General features: G+C 38.6%; 1 protein-coding gene across 2 annotated transcripts in view; it reads right to left on the reverse strand.

Moving 5' to 3' along the window:
• Positions 1-22,196, reverse strand: part of Brinp1 (BMP/retinoic acid inducible neural specific 1) — a 201,960-nt gene that overhangs the window by 21,684 nt on the left and 158,080 nt on the right. For both annotated transcript variants that reach the window (XM_006238272.5, NM_080482.2), the window contains 2 exon segments: positions 21,941-22,177; positions 16,131-16,353 (listed from right to left, as the gene is read on the reverse strand). In XM_006238272.5, coding sequence (XP_006238334.1) covers positions 16,131-16,353; positions 21,941-22,177 — 460 coding nt within the window.

Below are 22,196 nucleotides of genomic sequence, written 5' to 3' on the forward strand. Positions count from 1 at the left end.
CCCAAATAATATAAAGTACCTCGGTGTGACTTTAACCAAGCAAGTAATAGATCTGTACAATAAGAACTTCAAGACACTGAGGAAAGAAATTGAAGAAGACCTCAGAAGATGGAAAGATCTCCCATGCTCATGGATTGGCAGGATTAATATAGTAAAAATGGCCATTTTCCAAAAGCAATCTACAGATTCAATGCAATCCCCATCAAAATACCAATCCAATTCTTCAAAGAGTTAGACAGAACAATTTGCAAATTCATCTGGAATAACAAAAAACCCAGGATAGCTAAAGCTATCCTCAACAATAAAAGGACTTCAGGGGGAATCACTATCCCTGAACTCAAGCAGTATTACAGAGCAATAGTGATAAAAACTGCATGGTATTGGTACAGAGACAGACAGATAGACCAATGGAATAGAATTGAAGACCCAGAAATGAACCCACACACCTATGGTCACTTGATTTTTGACAAAGGAGCCAAAACCATCCAATGGAAAAAAGATAGCATTTTCAGCAAATGGTGCTGGTTCAACTGGAGGGCAACATGTAGAAGAATGCAGATCGATCCATGCTTATCACCCTGTACAAAGCTTAAGTCCAAGTGGATCAAGGACCTCCACATCAAACCAGACACACTCAAACTAATAGAAGAAAAACTAGGGAAGCATCTGGAACACATGGGCACTGGAAAAAATTTCCTGAACAAAACACCAATGGTTCATGCTCTAAGATCAAGAATCGACAAATGGGATCTCATAAAACTGCAAAGCTTCTGTAAGGCAAAGGACACTGTGGTTAGGACAAAACGGCAACCAACAGATTGGGAAAAGATCTTTACCAATCCTACAACAGATAGAGGCCTTATATCCAAAATATACAAAGAACTCAAGAAGTTAGACCGCAGGGAAACAAATAACCCTATTAAAAAATGGGGTTCAGAGCTAAACAAAGAATTCACATCTGAGGAATGCCGAATGGCTGAGAAACACCTAAAGAAATGTTCAACATCTTTAGTCATAAGGGAAATGCAAATCAAAACAACCCTGAGATTTCACCTCACACCAGTGAGAATGGCTAAGATCAAAAACTCAGGTGACAGCAGATGCTGGCGAGGATGTGGAGAAAGAGGAACACTCCTCCATTGTTGGTGGGATTGCAGACTGGTAAAACCATTCTGGAAATCAGTCTGGAGGTTCCTCAGAAAATTGGACATTGAACTGCCTGAGGATCCAGCTATACCTCTCTTGGGCATATACCCAAAAGATGCCTCAACATATAAAAGAGACACGTGCTCCACTATGTTCATCGCAGCCTTATTTATAATAGCCAGAAAATGGAAAGAACCCAGATGCCCTTCAACAGAGGAATGGATACAGAAAATATGGTACATCTACACAATGGAATATTACTCAGCTATCAAAAACAACGAGTTTATGAAATTCGTAGGCAAATGGTTGGAACTGGAAAATATCATCCTGAGTGAGCTAACCCAATCACAGAAAGACATACATGGTATGCACTCATTGATAAGTGGCTATTAGTCCAAATGCTTGAATTACCCTAGATCCCTAGAACAAACGAAACTCAAGACGGATGATCAAAATGTGAATGCTTCACTCCTTCTTTAAATGAGGAAAAAGAATATTCTTGGCAGGGAAGGGAGAGGCAAAGATTAAAACAGAGACTGAAGGAACACCCATTCAGAGCCTGCCCCACATGTGGCCCATACATATACAGCCACCCAATTAGACAAGATGGATGAAGCAAAGAAGTGCAGACCGACAGGAGCCGGATGTAGATCGCTCCTGAGAGACACAGCCAGAATACAGCAAATATAGAGGCGAATGCCAGCAGCAAACCACTGAACTGAGAATAGGTCCTCTATTGAAGGAATCAGAGAAAGAACTGGAAGAGCTTGAAGGGGCTCGAGACCCCAAAAGTACAACAATGTCAAGCAACCAGAGCTTCCAGGGACTAAGCCACTACCTAAAGACTATACATGGACTGACCCTGGACCCTGACCTCATAGGTAGCAATGAATATCCTAGTAAGAGCACCAGTGGAAGGGGAAGCCCTGGGTCCTGCTAAGACTGAACCCCCAGTGAACTAGTCTATGGCGGGAGGGCGGCAATGGGGGGAGGGTTGGGAGGGGAACACCCATAAGGAAGGGGAGGGGGGAGGGGGATGTTTGCCCGTAAACCGGGAAAGGGAATAACACTCGAAACGTATATAAGAAATACTCAAGTTAATAAAAAAAAATGTTTTGGAAAAGAAAAAAAAGAGTTTATGGACAACACAAGTTGGACTCTAAAGGTTATAGTCTCCTGTACAAATGACCATACAAACTCGGGTTGGTATGAAGCAGGGGTGGATATTGGTGGCATTGAGGGATAGAGATGAATACGGTCAACATACAAGATAGGCAATTCTCAAAGAATTAATAAAAATATTTCTTAAAATGATACGAAAGAAGGAATAAGAGTTTCTATGCCCAGTCGGAAAGGCTTTCTTAGCAGACATCTATGCAAATTACTGCCAGAAAACTGATTCTCTGCTTCCATCAGATAAGATGGTAGAAGACGTCCATGTCATTCAGAACTCTCTTGGCTGATTTGTCTTGAATATGCTTATATCAGTTGTATCACGACATCATGGAGATAATGATAAAATAAATCAATGATATCTCAGCTGATTTCTCCGGACTGTGAAAAAAACTTTGAACTATGTAACAAAATTTAATATAGACCAGTTAATAAAAATGAAGGCAATTAATTTAAATAAAAACAGAACGATTGGAGAGTTCATAAAAATTCTTAAAACATTCATTTAGATTGATTCTTATGAGTCTAAACCGAATAAACTAATGAAAAAAAAATACTGCATAACTGTGAAAATGGTTTATGTAGGGAAGTTTGCACAATGTCAGATTGAATATACAAACACCCTTAAAGTGGGCTTGGCTCAATTTCCAAAAGACTTGGAAAGACTATACACTGTAAGTTAGAACAAAATTACATGTAGCTTGTTTGCATTGTAGAACATGTGTATAGCATGTACACACATCTTCTTTTACTCAATTTTACTTCTACTCTTCTTCTTCGTTTTCAATTAACAATCTTTGCACTCCATCGTGATCTGGTTAGAGGACTTGCTTTATTTTTCTTGCCCTGTGCTAAACATGCAACATTAAATGTTCTATTGCTGGCTTTTGAGGGTAAGAACACAGGTTTATATTCCTCACCACTAACTGAAGTTTGGATACCTAAATACTGAGTCAAGTTTTTCTTAAAGGCAAATGCTGTCATATCTTCAAGTGTCTGAATTTACAGGGATGAGAATTCTAATTTATATCTCATCTTCACCACTGGATTATATTTTGCTAGGCTCATATTTTACCTTATATAACAGAAAGATCCACTTGTGACTATATCCTTTCTCTAGGGTGATGTTTCTCATTCCCTGTGGGACCTAACTTCTTTGGGGGTCACATATTAGATATCCTGCATATCAGATATTTACATTACAATTCATAACTGTAGCAAAATTACAGTATGAATGAAGTACTTTCTAAATAATTTTATGATTGTGATTCAATGCAACATAAGGAACTGTATCAAAGAGCCACAGAATGAACAAGTTTGAGAACCAGTGGTCTAAGGTTCATTAGACTCTGTTCATGATTATGATAATATTCCATGTCTACATTTCTTTTCACGTTACAGAGAGTTGTCATATAATTTGACTGTGACATTGACTCCATGTGGTTCCTGTTCTTATCCTGACTGCAGATAAGAAAACAGAGGACTTAGGCAGATTTATTTTTCTGAAGGTCGCACACATAATAAAAGGCAAGGCCTAGACTGACATTCTAATAAATTAGAAACTAACTTGATTTCAATAAAATATAAGTAACCATACCTCTGGGTCCCACTTCAGAAGTCTGTGGAGATTTTGTCCAGAACAAGGAAATGCAAAGTTCAGAGAGACAAGTGGGAACCAGTGTGGATATAAAGGGTCATTGGATTTGAGATTATAATTATTCTGGTAACCAGAGTCTTTCCACAGACACCAATTAAACACTGAATGGAATAAAAAAGTATGTTAAAAGCTGACAAGGGTTCAGAAGCTAAGGCCCCAGGACTAGAGTCTGAGGCATATGTCTCCAAGAGATTTTTATTTCAACAATGCATAATTACATTGTGCTTAGCTATAACTTGCACTACCGGGTCAAAGCCATGTGAATTTCAGGAGTAAAAATAAATCAAAGTCCAAGTGTCATTGGGAAATGCAAATAATGATGCTATTTACCCTCAATGAATAATCTATTTTTCTGCTTTATTTCACAATATAATCGTCTTTTACAATTAAGTAATGGTAGGATATAAATCACATACTAATATCTGCAAAGAACACCACTTCATTTTTGCTAAATTTAATAAGCTTTAAAAATATCTGTTTATAGTTATTGAGAGAATATTTTAATATTAATTATTATTAATTATCCTCATCTTCCTTCTCCTCCTCCTTTCCTTTCTTCTCACCTTTTTCATGTTTGTATTTTTTTTGCTCTCTTTATCATCCTCCTTCTCTCTTCTTTTTATCTTTATGTGGTTCAACAGGAGTTTTCCCAAAGTAATATATTTTAAAAGATTTGTATCCAGAATGGTTGAAGACAGTTTACACCAGCTGCTTTGATTTTACTACAGTGAAATATCAATTTCAGTGCCTTAATTTTAGCTTTGATTTCTTCAGAAATTCTCAAAGTGACTTTGACCAAATGGCTTAATTTATTTAGTCTTCAATCTTTCAATGGAAAAATGAGGAAAAATGGTAATCAAAACACATCAATGTATACAGAAAAACTAGAAGTCATTGGCAAGTTGATGACATTCAGTTTTGACAAGATGATGTCAGTATGTCACCCGGACACATTCTGAGGAAAATATAATTGCTTTCTTTACTTATTGAAAAATTTTCCAAATGGATATTATATGACAGTTTCTGTGCTAAGAAGTTCTGAAAAGATGAAGAAGAATGTTTATAGAGGTGTTTGTACATTGATGATAGTTTTGTACTGTGGTCAGTAAATTATGGTATAAAGGTGAACTATGATTTACCATCCACATAGAAAGTTTCAGTTCTAAGAAATCATGTGGAATGAGACACAAGGCAGATTTTTCATAGTAAGAACGAGATCACCAAAGGGGACTACTTGACTTTAGATTTGAAGAACAGGTAAAGGGGTACAGTTAAGAAAGCAAAAAAACAGTTACTATCCAGAGAAGAGGAATGGCCACAGGCCACTTGTAAAGTACGCTGTACTCACACATTTAAGCGAGGTAAATTAGTGGGGACCATTTCTAAAATATAGGAAATGGTAAAAACCAACCTATATATATGAACTTGGCACAGGCCAAATTTTATCAGATCTATAGGTCATCTTATAATTTCATTCTTTTCATCAAAATTAGTACTTGTCAAAAGGCTTCAAGTAGACTGGGGACAAGGCTGAATATGCTTCTTAAGTAATGATTCTGATAGCTTCTGGGAGTACAAATTGAAAAGTGATCAGAGTTGATTCTGGGACACTTAGTTAAGAGAGTATTCTATATTCAGGCAAAAGCTGATCATGGTTTGAACTACAGGGTACTCATTAAATTTGACTAATTAGCATTATCTGAGAGCAGCTCTGCTCAAAGATTCAATTTTCTGACCTTCTACCAATATGTCAGAATAGAACGATTCCTCTAAGTGTTATTTTTCATAAACCTGGGAAAGACCTCAGAGATAATTAAGCCTCATTGTTTTCAAATTGTTTTGCCAAAAGAAAAATCACCTTATCTTCCCAAATGAGTTTAATTCAGAATTCCCATAAAGAAAACATCACTGTGTGAGCTAAAAATGAGTTACGATTGTTTCCTCTTCAATCTGTATGCCATATTGGACAATGATGACTTGAATTCAGGTACCTCCTTTGTAAAACACTGTCTTTTATACCCTACCACATATAGACAATGGTGGATTGAAGACATTGTTGTTTTTATCTTTAATTACCCCCAAAGGCTTGCATGGTGCTGGTAGTCATGATGGTCAGTTAATGGTCCCAGTTTTGCATAGAGGATATCTGAATACAGCATTTCCCGAGAGGCTTTGTTTTTCACATCTCAAACTCTTTTTCTTTATCTTTACTTTCTCCCTCTCCCTTTAGCAATAAGAACATCCCAGTACTGAGAACAGTTTCTTTATAAGTATCTGTGAGTATTTCCCTTCATGCCTGGATAGAATATTAAATGAGTATTATAAAAGTAGACATGGTCTCCTCCATGACAAAACTCTACCATCCAACTTTGCATCATTGTGCTTTAATGATTTCTTTCAAAGAAGTGAGATGGATTAGTGCTACCTCACTAATAGTAAGATGATAGGGGTGATGGATTAATGTCTAACACTGGTGGATCAGATTACACACACCAACTAGTTACATTGGCTTTTAACTCAATCTTGTTCTTTTCCCTTTGAGTTTGGATTCAAGTACACCTTACTTGCATTGCTCTGTTTCTTCAAATAATCCATATTTCTGAACTGTACTTAATACAAAAAATGGCCTTTGATAGATAAAAAGTAATTATTCTCATGTTAAATATGAGAGAACCAGGAATTGAGCTGGGTGTGGACACCCACCTCTCTAATGCTAGTATTCAAGAGGTAGAAGCACAATTGCTGAAATATTGAGTTTACTGTGGCCTACACACTGAGAAATTGTTTGTTTGTTTGGGGTGTGTGTGTGTGTGTGTGTGTGTGTGTGTGTGTGTGTGTGTGTGTGTGTTTTCACGCACATATGTGATCGGGTCAGATTATCTGGGTTTCCAATAATCAAAAGTCTGAATAGCCAAACTAGAATCTATGTCTCGGATCTTATTTTTAACTGCATAATGCAATGACTATGATGACAGAGTCACATGAAATTTTGCTATGGACCTCTGATTTACCTTATAATTCAGACCACAGGAGTCTCAAACTAGAAACAGGTTTTCTATATACTAATAAAAATCCATAATGGTATAGCAAAACCTTGAGATGGAACATCACACATGAAATTCCAAAAGTCATTTGGCTGAGTTTAGAATTGAACTTATAATCTTCCTGGACTGGACATGTGGTGGTATAGGTGTTATTTATCTTGGCACTTTCAAAGCAATGAACATGGTAACCCCTCAGGAAACACTTGTTCCATTATCCTAAAGATAAGAGAAGGTAGAGAATAGTCTTAAAAGCATTGCCAGAGACAACTTCCTGAACAGAATACCAATTGCTCAAGCACTAAGAATTACCATTAATAAATGAGATTTTATGAAACCAAAAAGCTTCTATAAAGCAATGGACACAATCTATAGAAAAAAACAGCAGTCCACAGAATAGGAAAGATTTTTACTGACTCCAAATCTGACAAAGAACTAATAATTAAAATACATAAAGAACTCAAGAAACTAGATATCTACAAACTAAATATAATCCAATTCAAAATGAGGTACAGATCTGAACAGAATTCCCAACAGAGAAATCACCAAGAAACAATTAAAGAAATGTTCAAAATTCTTAGCCATCAGTTAAATGTAAATCAAAATAACTTTGAGATTCTACATCACACCTGTTGTACTTTCTAAGCTCAAATAAACAAGTGGTGGCTTATGCTGGTGAGGATGTGGAACAAGGGGAACACTTCTCTACTGCTAGTAGGTATGGAAGCTTGTATAGCCACTTTGGAAGCCAATATGATGGTTTCTCAAGACCCAGCTATATCACTCCTGGGCATATTCCCAAAGGATGCTCCATCCTTTCATTAGGATACTTGCTCAATTATGTTCATAGCAACTTTATTTGTAAGAGTTAGAAGTAGAAATGACCTAGATGTCCCTCAACCAAAGAACGAATAAATAAAATATGTTACAATTACACAATGAAGTATTACTCAGCTGTTAAAAAAATATACTATGTGTGGTAACACAGAAGTAGAAAGACGAACATACTATTACTCACTTATAAGTAGAAATTAGCTGTAAACTAAAAGACAATCATACTACAGTTCACAGACCCAGAGAGGCTAAGAAACAAGGAGAGTTTCAGAGGAAATGCAAGGAATCCTGGGGAAAGGGATATAGACAGAATGGTAGGATTGAGAACAGGAACAATCAGATGGTGGTGGTGGTGGTGGTGGTGGTGATGGTGGTGATGGTGGTGGTGGTGATGGTGGTGATGGTGGTGATGGTGGTGGTGGTGGTGGTGGTGGGATATTTAGACAAATAAATGGAATTTGGTGCATTTCAGGGAGAGGTAGAAAGCTAGTGCACTGGAAACTCCAAGGAATTTACAGGAGTGACCCTAGCAAAGACTCCCACTAAATGGGGAAACAGAGCCTAAACTGTCCCACCTTCTATAATCAGGGAAGGCCAACAAATCACAAAATCTCTGACCTACAAATTGTCCTGCCTGCTGAGTGTTGTTGGACCAGAGCCTAGCCGGATCATTATCAAAAAGATCAGAGATACTTCAGTCAGCAACTGATCTTAGCAGATACATAGTCAATCTGCACCTTATGTTTTCTCTCTCTCTCTCTCTCTCTCTCTCTCTCTCTCTCTCTCTCTCTCTCTCTCTTTCTTTCTTTCTCTCTCTCTCTCTCTCCATATATATTTATAAATTATCTTGGCACTTCAAAACCATGAACATGGTAACTTCTCAGGAAACATTTGTTCCATTATCCAGAATTGGGTTAAGACTCTTTCCACTCTAAAGAATGTCTGCCCAGTTCTTGCTTGGGGTTCAAAGCTTGATTCAAAGCCCCACAACTGAAAAGTCACCATAACCCTCATCAGAGAGACACCTTTTAAGTCTCAAACATAGGATCAGCACCTATAAACCTTGAACCTTGTCTATCACACCTCTAATCATGAAAATTTAATCTCTATTTTGATATCACCACACTGAAACCTGGGTATCCCTCCACAACAGAAATCTGTTTGCACAGTATTTTTTTGATAATATGAGCTTTTCCTATTCAGCTAATTTAGGTAGCCAGCAAAATAATTTTAAACCTTCTCTTCATCTTTGGTATAAGCTAAGATATATTAATTACATCTCTTGGCTCATCTATTCTTTTTTTCCATAAAACGGATCAATAACACATACTCCCTAGAAATAGGAGAAGAGTAAAATGCAAGATGTGTCATACCATAACTACCAGGACTCTGTATTATTCAGTAATAAGGGTCTTATAAGACATTAATAGGTAAAATGTCAATGCTAGTTTTATTGAGAATTTTGCTTATTAAGGTCACTGTTATTCTTTCATGTGGGTAAAAACCTATAATTCACTAAACACTCTTATGATCTATGTAATATTATTAGCTTTCTTTTACAAAACAAACTAACAAACAAATCAAGGTACAAAAATGTTAGTACCTCATGTCAGAATCACTATCTGGTAATAGAGCTGGGATTTCAACCTAAGGAGTCTGATTCAAAAATCTGCACATAATGAGTTCTATTATTTGCTAAACTATTGCCTGCTCATTACATAATTATGTGTTCTTGGTGTGCATTACTGCTATCATTGATATTATTGCTGTCATTACTATTAATCTTATATTCCCTATAGGGTATAGTTTCTTTGATCTCCATTTATACTCAATGATAGTGTTTTTTATAGTACCTAATCCCATGGTGACATGCAGGAGGCCGTGGGGTAATTACCTCACAGTTGCAAATTCTCTGAAGTATAAGAAAAATGAGCCAGAGATGTATGTCTATTGGTATAATAGCAGTCTCATTGTTATAGGGATAATTAATTAATTACTTTCTTTTTGATGAGGGGTTTACTCTATAAGGGGACCAAATAGTAAACTTGTTCTAAAACACACAATTTAGGAGCAAGTAAGATGATTTTTTTTATCTCACTTATCATATCTTCAAACATTCCCTAAAAGTTTGTGTTTATACCCATAGAAGAAGGGGATTTTTTCAGCCTGAAAGAGAGAAATATCTTGCAATGATTCATGGTTGCACAAGATGCTGACAATAAAAGATGTGTGAGGATTCATCCCTAACAAGAAATTAACATCACTCCTGTAAGGCTCAAGAAACATTTCAGAAAGGGGGACAGAGAAAATGTAAATCTTTAAAAATGTAAAGGGGGGGGGTAAAATATCATCTTCTAAACAAGATCTAGAAAACAATGACCACCATGAATCACAAGAGCTGTGCATACTGCAGAATCCATAGGAATTGCTTCCTTCTAACAGTAGCTATAAATGAGCAAGGGACTCCTGGAGCTCTACCATATACATCTGATCTGTTGGCAACCAGCAGATTTGGGGAGAGGGAGAAATATCGTTTCTATGTATATATCTAATGAGTGAACCCCAGACTCAAATGGTTAGTTCCAAACTAATTATCATATAGATGATTCCACTTAAATTCCATAGGAAACTAAATTAAGCCAAAACTAGTGAATAGGTAAAGGGTAAAGGTAAATAGATATCCACGGGAAGAGGAAGGGCTTGGTAAGGACAGAAAGGAAATAAGAATGGAGAATCAAAATAATGCGTATGTATAAAATTGTGCAAGAACAAAAATTTGCTAATAAAAAATAAAAACACTCTTAGGTTAGATTTACATATTAAGCAGGCTTGCTCTCTTCACGGCTATACAAATACCAAAAATTAGTAAAACCCACCCCCCCTTCAACATGTAGTGCTTAGCGAAAGGCAAGGGACACAACCATACAAATTCCAGACTGTGGCTGGTAAGCACCACTGAACCAACCATTTATGTGGTTCCCATTAGGCTTGAGGGGTTATAAAGTTGTGGGTTTGCTGTCATGGATTTTTCCTACCCGACCCGTGAAATTGCCCTTGTGCTATATCCTACTCCAGGAATAGCGTATGCCAAAAGTAAAAGGGATTGGCAGGGAAAATTTCTGTGGCATATCGTACATTGGAAAGATCCTCACAATATTCTATGCGATATTTTAAAATGGACATGATTCCTTTTAGCTGACAAAGGTATGTTTGAAGAAATCTTAGTACTTCCTTTGCTTTCAGGATGTCCTCCTTTCATAGCCCAGGTGCCATGCTGCAAGGAGAACAAGTGACATGTAGAGGACATGGGTATGCATTCTAGTTGACAGCCACAGCTGAGCCTCCAGCTGACAACCAGCATCAACTGCCAACTCTGTGAGGGAGGTGCTTTGGCGGTCCACTGAGGAAAGTCACCCAAGGACACTGGCCTCAGCCAATTTGAGAATCCTCCAACTGTATCAACCTATACAATCATGGAAGGTCATAGTGCATGGTTTTGAGAGTTTCAGTCTTTTTTTCTTTTTTTCGTATAAATAGCCAAGATAGTCTTCTGCCTAGTAATCTGGTAATAAACTTTGATCAAGTAAAGTTCCAAACGTCCAGGGTTGACCTCTCACTAAAAGGTAAATGATTCCTTTGAAGTATCAATAATGACTGATAATTATTTGGTACATTTCCAACGTTCTTTTGCCTCATTCCTATGCCTATACTCATAAAGTATAGTAACAGTACCTGGTTTATGAAATTGTGATGTGATGAAGCAATGAATTCATGTAAGACAACAAAATATCAGGCATTTGCATATCAAATGAATTCCCTGCCACTTTTGACTATAGTCAAATATTTCACTAGGTCTTTAAATTTTAAAATTCTTCATCCTTATACTTAACCTGAATGCAATTATCATTATTCAGTGCCACAAATGAGATGCAGGTACTTACATAAAGCTTGATGGCTGGGAAAGGGCAAAAAGAACTGACTCCAAGCTGGGTACAGTAAATGATCTTTGCTCTCCCCCTCCCTCATCCTGCCTCAGTGCCACCCTTCTGCGGACATGTGAAAACGGCAGTGGCACCTGTTGCAAAAACAGCACCTGCTCAGAGCACTCAGCTCCTATGGCGTTCGACAAGCAGACAAATTGAAGCTGAGCAATCAGTTCATTTGCAAACATAAACCGGCTCAGCTAGAGGTGGCTCAAGGTTCTCACTGCTATCACCTCTGTGTGACACCGCTCTTTGGCAGAGAGGTGCCCTGCTAGTCTGAGAAATGCTTATTAAAGCCTCAGATTCAGATGTCAGGAAGCAGCCCACAGCCAGGCCAAGGAAGTTCAGCTCCCCTGAGAAGGCTTCAGAGCCTCATTTCTATGCTCCCACCCTCGGCAGTATAGCATTCATCCCTCTGTATATGAACATAACTTAATGACTTGCCAACTGCGGATTCCAGATACACTACTAGAGAGAGTGGAAGGAATGTTGGGATTAAGCTAAGCTTTCTCTTTTTCAGGTGGGCAGGCCAACACCCAGAGCTCTGTATTTAAAGATCCCAGTATCAGTATGGTAATTCTAGCTATCCACATCTGTCAAATTCCACAAGCAGAAAGAATGGGTTAAGCACAGTGATGGACACTTGAGCTCTGAATCAGGAAGTCACTTATCCAAGATGAAATAGCGTCACTAATACTAAGGCATAGTCAAATTCATCTTTCAAGTTCAGGTTCGCGGACAGTACAGTTCACACATTCTACTATTTTGGTCCCTTCTGTATTTGTCTAATGAATATCTGACACCTATCCCATTGTGTCAGTGGAGGTTTATGCCCTGTGGATTTCTTTGCGAATTTAATTAATGTGCTTCCCCAGCATCTTTACTTTGAATTTCTGAAGTGACGTATAAGAAATATTACAGATGTACGTGTTGTCTTGCAATGGCTAAATATTGCTCCTTTTGCCCAGATTTACTTCTCTTTGTTCCATCTTGAAACTCAGTTTCTTCATCTAAAGATGTGACAGAAATGTTTAAGAGTAATGGTTTCAACCTGTGGCTCATGACCCCATTTGGGGATCACATATCAAATATCTTGCATTTTAGAAATTCACATTGTGATTTAAACAATAGCAGAATTACAGTTATGAAGTAGCAGCAAAATAATTTTAGGAGTGAGGGGCTCCACAATATGAGGAAGTATGTTAAAAGGCTTCCGCATTCTGGTGTTATGGGCTGGGTTATTTAACTTCCCCTGCAAATGCAAATGTGGAAGACCTGCTCTCGCAGTACAGCTAGAACTGTATTCAGATGCCTTTTTTTAGGGTGAAATGAGCTCATTAGGGATGCATGCTAATACAGTATGACTGGTTCTAAATCAGAGAAGATGAGGACACAGACATACCTGGGTGAAACAAACCCAGGGCACAGGACATACGGGACAAGCCATAGAGTCCTCAGAAGAAACAACCTTACCAAAGCCTGTATTTAAACTTCTGGCTACTAGAATTGTAGCAAAATAGATGTCTGCCATTTAAGCTGCTGAGTCTGTAGGACTTAGCTGAAATAACCTTTACAAAATACCCACCTGAGGTAAATTTTATTTTCTGATTCACATAGGAACTTTTCCTCACTCCTGCTCTGAGAACCATCTTTCACAGCACTGTGGACTCTATTCACTTACTTATGAGCCACAAACAGTGCCTGAGGCTGGTCACCTGCCATAGGCCTGATAAATCTAGTGGTTCTACTTCAGAGACTCCCTTATGGTGGCAGCTTGGGCATCTGCTGCGTGCAACAGGGAAGTCAATTTGTGAACAGACCCTTTTCCAAGTCTGTGGTTCAGCAGTACAGCAGCACATCAGCAACTGACAGAAAAAATAATCGATTTCACTCCCCAAATGGTTATTACAAATGAGAGACAATGCAGGGGACTCAGAATTGGAAGGACTGAGGCAAGCAAAGATGAACAGCACTAGTGTGTAAGGATACACGTCACAGTGTAGGAGAGAGAGATGGCACACTAAGAAACATGGTTTTATATAAGTGAGAATTTGGACTAAGGAACACTTTGTATACAATCAGGGAAGATGTCACAGAAGAAGCAACATTAGCTCTAGGTGTAGAAACAAAAGAGGAGAAAGTTTCAATGTGGGAAACACATCTTGAACTGTCTGGAGAAATATTAATTAATTCTTGCCTTGTGTGCTAGCACACCAGGAATTTCAGAGGACAGATCTGAATTTATAGATTTAAATGCAATTTTAACTTATGCTTTTCAACAGATTGTCTAAATCTCATTCTTCGTGACTTTTGGAGCCAGATAATTCCTTAAGAGACTGTCCTGTATAATATCATTGCATGTGACAATTTAAATGTCCTTGTACATATCCACACACTCCTTGGGGACAAAGTCAACCCCATTTGAAAACCACTGATTAAATGTAGCAGCTTTGAACTAGTGACTTCATTTCTCTGAAATTCAGGGTTCTGAATTTCACAATAGGAAAATGAACACACACACACACACAGACACACACACACACAACACACACACAGACACACACACAGACACACACACACACACAACACACACACACACACACACTGTGGCCAAGACAGATCATGCTATATAAAGTTGACATGATTTTTCAAAATATACTTGTGTGTGTGTGTGTGTGTGTGTGTATGTGCGCTGGCACGTGCGTGTGCACCCGCACATGCATGCATGTGTACATGAAGGTGTGCACACATGTGTATACACGCAAAGACCAAAGAGAGTGTCCCCTTCTCTCATTTTCTACATATTTTTCTGAGGCAATTCTTCTCCCTAATCTTGAGTCTTGTGTTTTCTCAGCTAAGTAAATAGCCAACAATTCACAGCATACCTGCCTCCTTCCTGACTAGAGTTAAGGTTACATATTTGTGCCAGATGTTTAACTTAGTCACCGAGTACGGAATGAGCCTGGTAGTCCTCATGATTAGGCAAAAAGTACTCTTAATCACTAGGTTATCTTCCTAGTCCCCAAATTGTCTCATTGGTTAAAAAATTGTATATTTTCTCTGAATGAAATAAAAGACAAGATCCTATTCGCAACACAAAATGAAGGATAATACAACTATTCTGACTGAATCAGGATAACAAGTCTGATTCAGTCTCCCCACCTGGATTTACCCCACCATGCTCCCAAACCGCTTTATGGCAATCTTGTGATAGCCTCATTGAAACTCTGGATACAATGCTATAGGAACTTCTCAACTGCAGATAGATCGCAAATTGCCTGGAAGAATAGAGTTTGAACAACCGAGATTGAATACTGGCTTCTTCATTGAAAAGGTAGACCCTGTCTGTTCATTCCTGTATTTCCCATTGGAAATCAGTGTAAATGGTACAAGACAGGGCAAAGCTAGAACCAGTCTAGGCAAAAAAGGCAACTGTGAACTGATGCGGGCACTTATCTTTAGATACGATCATACACTGAGGCGATTGGCCTGAATTATCCTCCTTAAAATTTTCACTAGTTGGTGATACATTTGTTCCACTTCACTTTAGGCCCTGATCAGAGGTCCTCAACTACCTCAATTGTCTGGTTAACTAGTTAGCCCAGTTCCTTTATCATTGAGAAGAGATACAAACTCTTCCTAACCAAGTACTTTTAAAATTGTACAGATAATGCATTTTAAGCAAACTGAAGGGTGCAATAGAGTTGTTGGTATCAGGGTTGGAAGTCATCATCGGTCAGATTAGAAATGGCACAAACAATGCAAAACTGACCCTCATGACTCAATTTCCTTTGTCATTTGCCATTATTAGGAATCTGATTTCTAAACTTTGCACACAGATGCTCAAATCAGCAAATGTGCAAGTCTTTTAAATGAAGTGAAGGTAGCATTTGTATATTACCCATGGAGAATCCTCCACACTTTACGTCATCTTCAGAGTGCTTATAATCCTTCATTTAACATACTTTTATCATGTGGTTTAGAAAAAGGTGACTAGAAAAAGAATCTAAGCAAGTGCAATAGAAACGCAAATTTTGTTTTGATAATTTCAATCTGAGGTTAGGTAAACTGTAGATGGAGAACTTGTAGACAGAGAACGATAGTATATGTCAAAAAGCATATGGAATTTGAAAGTTGCAAGAACCAAAGGCAGTCAGAAACATGGACTGCCTTCCTTAAAGAGGCCTTACTATGCCACTTGAAGCACATATCCATCTACTTTAGGAGAGTGTACTGGCTGACACTGAGCAACTGGGTTATAAGACACCGTAGAAGTAGAGTAGGAAGAGCACATACCTCTCTCTAGGCAGCTGGTGGTTGGGATTGTGACGACAGCGCACACTGAGGCCAAAGAGCTTGCGGGCAGTACGCTGGATTTTCTGCCTTTGAGCCTCAGTGGCACTCTGCAGAAGCTTGTAACGGCTCTGCAGGTCCCAGTCATTGCCCCAGTGCTGGTGGATGCTGCCAATGGTCAGGAAGTGGTTGCTTGGGAGACGCTTCATAAATGACTTGAACTCATCTGACAAGAGACAAGAGTCGGGAGAGAACATGTGAGCAGGACAGCCACCACTTGAATTCCTGTTTTAAGATTTAATTCTCACATTTTCTTTCAGTATTGCCACTATCTTCATAACAGTTTGAAAATGGAAACAATATAAATGTCCTCCAGGCAACAAAGGGGATAACAAAAATGTGGTACATATACACTGCACAATACCATTCTGCTATAAAGAAAAATAAAATTGTAAAGTTGGCCAGTAAATGGATGTATTGAGAAAAGATTATGTTGCATGAAGTTACCCAGACCTGGAAAGACAAATGTTACATGTTCTATCTCCCCAGATGCTCCTAGCTCTAAATCTTCATATATAAATGTACTCCTTATCATCATTAAGCAAAGTAGTCTGCATCAGAAGGAGATCATTATAGACTACCACAATCAATCAGAATACAGAACTGTGGAGTCCAGTCCTCCTGATACACATACACAACCACTCCCACATATAAGGCTCCAGAAACACTGAGGAAGAGTGGCCATAAAGATTCTTAGAGCCAGAATAGCAAGAAGTTTGTTTTGAGAGTGTGCCTTCTAGACAGAATAGAAGCCACATGCATACAGTCTAACCAACATGTCTGTTTATCATGAGTGAGCATGGACAAGAGTGGATGTACAAAAGTGGACCTGGGAACTCCCATAAGGCCTCAGCCATACACAGAGAATTAAAGGCAACCAAGGAATGTTGAGAGGTGGAGAAACAGGAAACAGATCTTCTCCAGGAAAGAGCACACCAGATGGTTTTAGGTCAGTCCTGTATTCGTTTTTGATGTTCAGCTCCATCTGCCCATGAACGACCATGTAATTTGAATGAAGCCAGCATAACATTGCATAGTCTGCTGTGCAGCTAACATTGTGCCTGTATTGAAAGGTACCTATAGGAGATATGTACATTTAAGATAAGGTTCTACAAACTTTCACCATGTAGATGTCAGGTTACAATACACACCCTTTGCATTCACACTTAACAGTGATTTTTGAATCAAATTACTATTCTTATTTTTCTAAAAACATTTTAGCCAATCTGCATAGAAAATTAAACTATTATGATTTTGGTAGAACTGTAACTGAAAATGAATGTGAAGAAAACAATTAATAAATTCTAGTTGGTTATTTTTGCCTGCTAAGTGAACAAATCCATGTGTCTTCTTTCCCACTGAAGGACAGGAATCTGGTAGATTTAGAGTGGTGTTAAAACCATAGTAGCACCCAACTGAATCTTTCTCTTTGATGTAACCTGTAGGGTTTATGGAGGACTGAAGGAAGTGAAACTCTACACTCATGATCTGTCATTTGAAGTCCTAGGTGTCAACGTCTTTTCAAGTGCTGGGAAATTACAATTTAATACATGTTAAGAGGTCTCTTAGGAAACGTTTCAGCACTAGTTCTCAATATCTGAATTTATGAGCAACATGTCAGGCATCAGTTTGATATAACCTTAGAAATAACCTAACTCAGCTTTCTTGATCCACATAGAAGGGAAACTAAAGCCTAGAACAACAAAATGGGTTTTTTTGTTGTTGTTGTTTCTGTTGTTTGTTTGTGTTTTGAAAGATAACAGACATAGAACCTCAAGAACCAAGAGCAAAACCTGCTTTTATCTACTCTGACACTTACTCAGCCACACCATCCTTCCTCAGTGTCTTTCTCAATTGCAGTGGAAAAGGAAACAAAATATGGGTCATTTTGCAGGTAAAAGGTTTCAGGCAAATGGATGGAACTAGAAAATACCATTCCATATGAGGTACCTCAGACTCCGAAAGAGTATGAACTCATTTATAATGAGCATTAGCCGTAAAGTTCAGTATGACCATGCTATAATCCACAAACCCAAAGAAACTATGTAACAAGGAGGACCCAAGAAATACTACTTATATATCACACAGAAGGGGGAAATAAAAGAGAAATCTGAAATAGATGGAGGGAGGGAACTGGATGGGAGTTAGTGGGCAGGGGAATAAGGTACAGACCAGGTGAGGCAAGTGGGGAGTGCTGACAGAGACAACAGAAATCAGTGGGGTGAGGCAGCCCTAGACAGGGGAAATTCCTGGGAGTCTTTCTGTGTGACCCTAGCTTAGACCCTTAATAGGGGGCAAATGGAACTTAAAGTGGCCACCTCCTGGATACACATTAGGCTTCCAGTGGAGGGAGGGGAACACAAACTCACCCATAAGACCTTCAACACAATTTTGTCCTGCCTAAAAGAAGTGTAGGAATAAAGGTGGAACAGAGCCAACCAATGACTACCGCAACTTGAGACCCATCCCATGGGAGAAAGTCAACCCCTGACGCTATTGATATTTGTCTATGTTCACAGAGAGGAATCTAGTATAATTGTGTTCTGAAAGGCCTCATTCAGCAGCTGATGGAAGCAGATGCAGAGACCCACAGCTCAACAAGCCAGAGCTTGAGGAGTCTTGTAGAAGGACGGGATGAGGGACTGAGGCAGGCAGAGGACACCACAAGAAGAGCTCAAGTAATCTGGTCCGAAAGGGGCTCACAGAGGCTGAACCATCAACCATTCATGGGCCAGTCTCCTAGACCCCTATATATTTATAGCAGATGTGTAGCTTGGTCTTTATGTGGGTTCCCTAACAATTGGAGTTGGGGGCTGTCTCTGACTCTATTATGGGCCTATGGATGCCTTTCTCATAGCTGGGCTGTCTTGCCTAGTCTCAATACGAGAAGATGCACTTAGTCCTGGTGTGATTTGATGTATCAGGGTGAGTAGGTACCCATTGGAGACATCCTTGTCTCTGAAGAGAGTGGAAACAGGATGGAGTAGAGTATAAGGGTGGAACAGTGAGGAGAGGAGGGAGGGATTTTGGATCAAGCTGTAAAGTGAAAAAATAAGCAAACAAAACCAAAACAAAACCAAATACATTTGTTACAGCTGAAGAATTTTATTTCATGCTATTAAAAATTCAAGGGAACTTCAGACCCATACATACATTTATTTTATTTATATAAGGACAACTTGCATAGCTCTCAATAGTTACAGAAGCTAATCCCCAGCACCTGGAAATCATCAATGATCTTCACAGCAAACCTAGGAAGTACATATCTGTAGTGTCTCCCTCTGGAGGTTTGGAAGAAAGGAGGCAGCAAACTTGCCTTGGGTCAGTGGCCAGTAGGCAGTAACACTGAAACTGCAGCCTTGATCCAGAATGCAAGCTCTCACTTAACGAATTGTACTCCTTCTCAACACACAGACAGAAGCCTTGACTCTTGGCATACCAAGAGGGAAAAAATGTTCTAAACACCAATGTTTTCAGTCAGACATTTAGAAACTTCGTAATGAGAGTTAAATATAAAAAATTCAAATACCATATTGACAAGTGAAGAATATGGGGCCCACATTAATACATCTGTCAAATTGGTATAACTGTATCTAATCCAAATTTAGAAATTGTGAAACCATAAAATTGATTATTTTATTAATTTTCCTCCCAGGGGTAAGGACTTGAACAAATAAAAGAAAAAAGAACAAGTTCACGACATAGATACTTGTTTTCAATTAGCTGATATATCTTAAACTGAGAAATTGTTTCAGAGGGATTTGTGCAGGAGATCCGTGTATGGATACCATATAAGGAAAACGAGCAAAACAAATCATTTAGCATTTTCTTATTCTGCAGCATCTCACATGCTGTCCCGTTACTCACCCACTCATAGTAGCTTCTTTTTGAAACTAGAGTTCCTTATTACTAGTGCAGACATCCTGCATTTCCTTTGGAATTTTAGTAATTAGTAGCAGTTCTTTGTAAAAGGAGTCTGTCAAATCTATTTTGTTTGAGGCCGAGAATCACCATAATGCCCTTCTATCATGATTATGCTGCTTTACAGATCCAAGAATTTGAGAGAGACTAATGGAGACAGCTTCATAAGATCCACAGTAGCTCCATCCGAGTTGCATGACCCTGGAGGAGCAGAATCTCTGATGGATCTTCTATGTTGTCAGGCTGGGGTTTCAAGTTCATGGTAACCAATCATTTCAAATTAACTCCTGGGAACGTCTGCTTTTGTTTGTGATACACAGTGGCTCTGAGATAAGATTTTGTTTGGTCAAAGGATTTTGTGGCTAAAGACTTAGATACCTTCAGATATTCAAAACATAATCATGACCTCTCATTTATCAGATGAGGGGGATCAGTTCTACAGAGTTCAGTAGAATTAATAAAATGAAAAGATTGCTGTGAGAGCTAGGTTCGGAGTCAGGGATTCCATTACCAACGCTGCCCTTTACAAAGAGATTCAGGGAAGAGTCTGAGTATTGGAGTCCTTACTGCTCCCTGGGAAGACACACTGTACTTGCTTTCACATGAGTGTAACAGATAGGAGGATATATAAAATTGTTTAGCAAACTATAATATAGCTCTATTGAGTAGGTTATTCACTTAACAGATGTTAAAACACATAAGTGTACTATGTCTTGGTGAAGCTTCTTGGAATTCTTAAGGATCCTTAAACTTATCCTGTTTAAAGCTAACTGTATTACCTTGATTTCAAACTTTCATGAGTGTTCTAGCCAAAGGATAGCAACAACTATAATGTTATCTAATATACATCTTCAAGCCATGCTCCCTGACATCATCTCAGTTTTTCGATTAAACTCTCCAAGAAAACTATCATCTAGCTCTGTCCATTCCACTTCTAAATATGCCAGCCATTCTGTACATTTCTTCATCTACTCCCTGATCTACACTAGGGTTTTCACTCTGCAGAAACCTGTGAATGAAATCTCTGAATCACAGGACAATGAGACTTCCAGTTGTTTTCAACATGACCACCATTCACTTTGTTGGTCACACTGCCTGCATGTCTATGTCCTAGCTAATCCTTAGTGCTAGCTGATCCTTATACTTACTCATAGACACTTGGAACTTCATAATCATTTACATCTTTTAAATGGTTAAATAATTAGTTTCTGATAGAATTCAAAGCTTCAAGAAGGCAAATGTCCAACTTTAGACCTGACCCACTTATGACCTTGGATAACTGACTTTTCTTCACTGTAATTCATTATTCTGAACCAGGAAATGTAGGGACTAGCTAAATTATCAGAAAAGTAAATTTCAGTTTTGTGTGTATTCAACTATCTACATAATTTTATCTTGCTATATATGCATAAGACATATGTGTACATACACATGTGCTTATGTGTCATATAAAAACACGTACACACTTATATAACTTATGCATGCTTATTGATTCATACTTATACACACTTTTGTTTTTACACACATTCATGCATAAACAGAAACTCAGGAACAAATATCACACCGTCTGACTCTCCATTCTGTATAGATGACTTTGCAGTCTTACCTTGCCATCAATCCAACAGTGATGATACATCATATAAGCATATTGTCTTATGATATCCACTGTTTCATTCTGTGAAGGCTGAATGTGTGACTGCACTGTGAGGGCTACTGCACTTGACCCTGAACCCATGAACGTGGACAAGTACTGTTACATTAGTCTTAACTGCAGTTAGGTTATGTCATTTTCTAGGTTTTGCTAGAAGGATTCAAGGTAGTAGTCTGTGTACCTGAATTCTCCAGGTCCTTATAAGCTTCAGTCCAGGCCTTGGCCATGTTAGCCAGTGTAAATTCCATGATCTGGATGTCGGTGATAGGGCAGTTGCACTGTGGGAACTCCTCAGCACACTGGCAGCGACACTGGCTGTTCTGACAGACATACTCTCCCTCGCCATTGCACATGATGTAACTCAAGGCTGACTGTACAAACTTCTCTTGCAGATACTGCGGGAAGATTATCTGTAGACCTGGTTAGAAATAGCAAGA

This window comes from Rattus norvegicus, chromosome 5, assembly GCF_036323735.1.
Source record: "Rattus norvegicus strain BN/NHsdMcwi chromosome 5, GRCr8, whole genome shotgun sequence".
Lineage (NCBI taxonomy): Eukaryota > Metazoa > Chordata > Mammalia > Rodentia > Muridae > Rattus > Rattus norvegicus.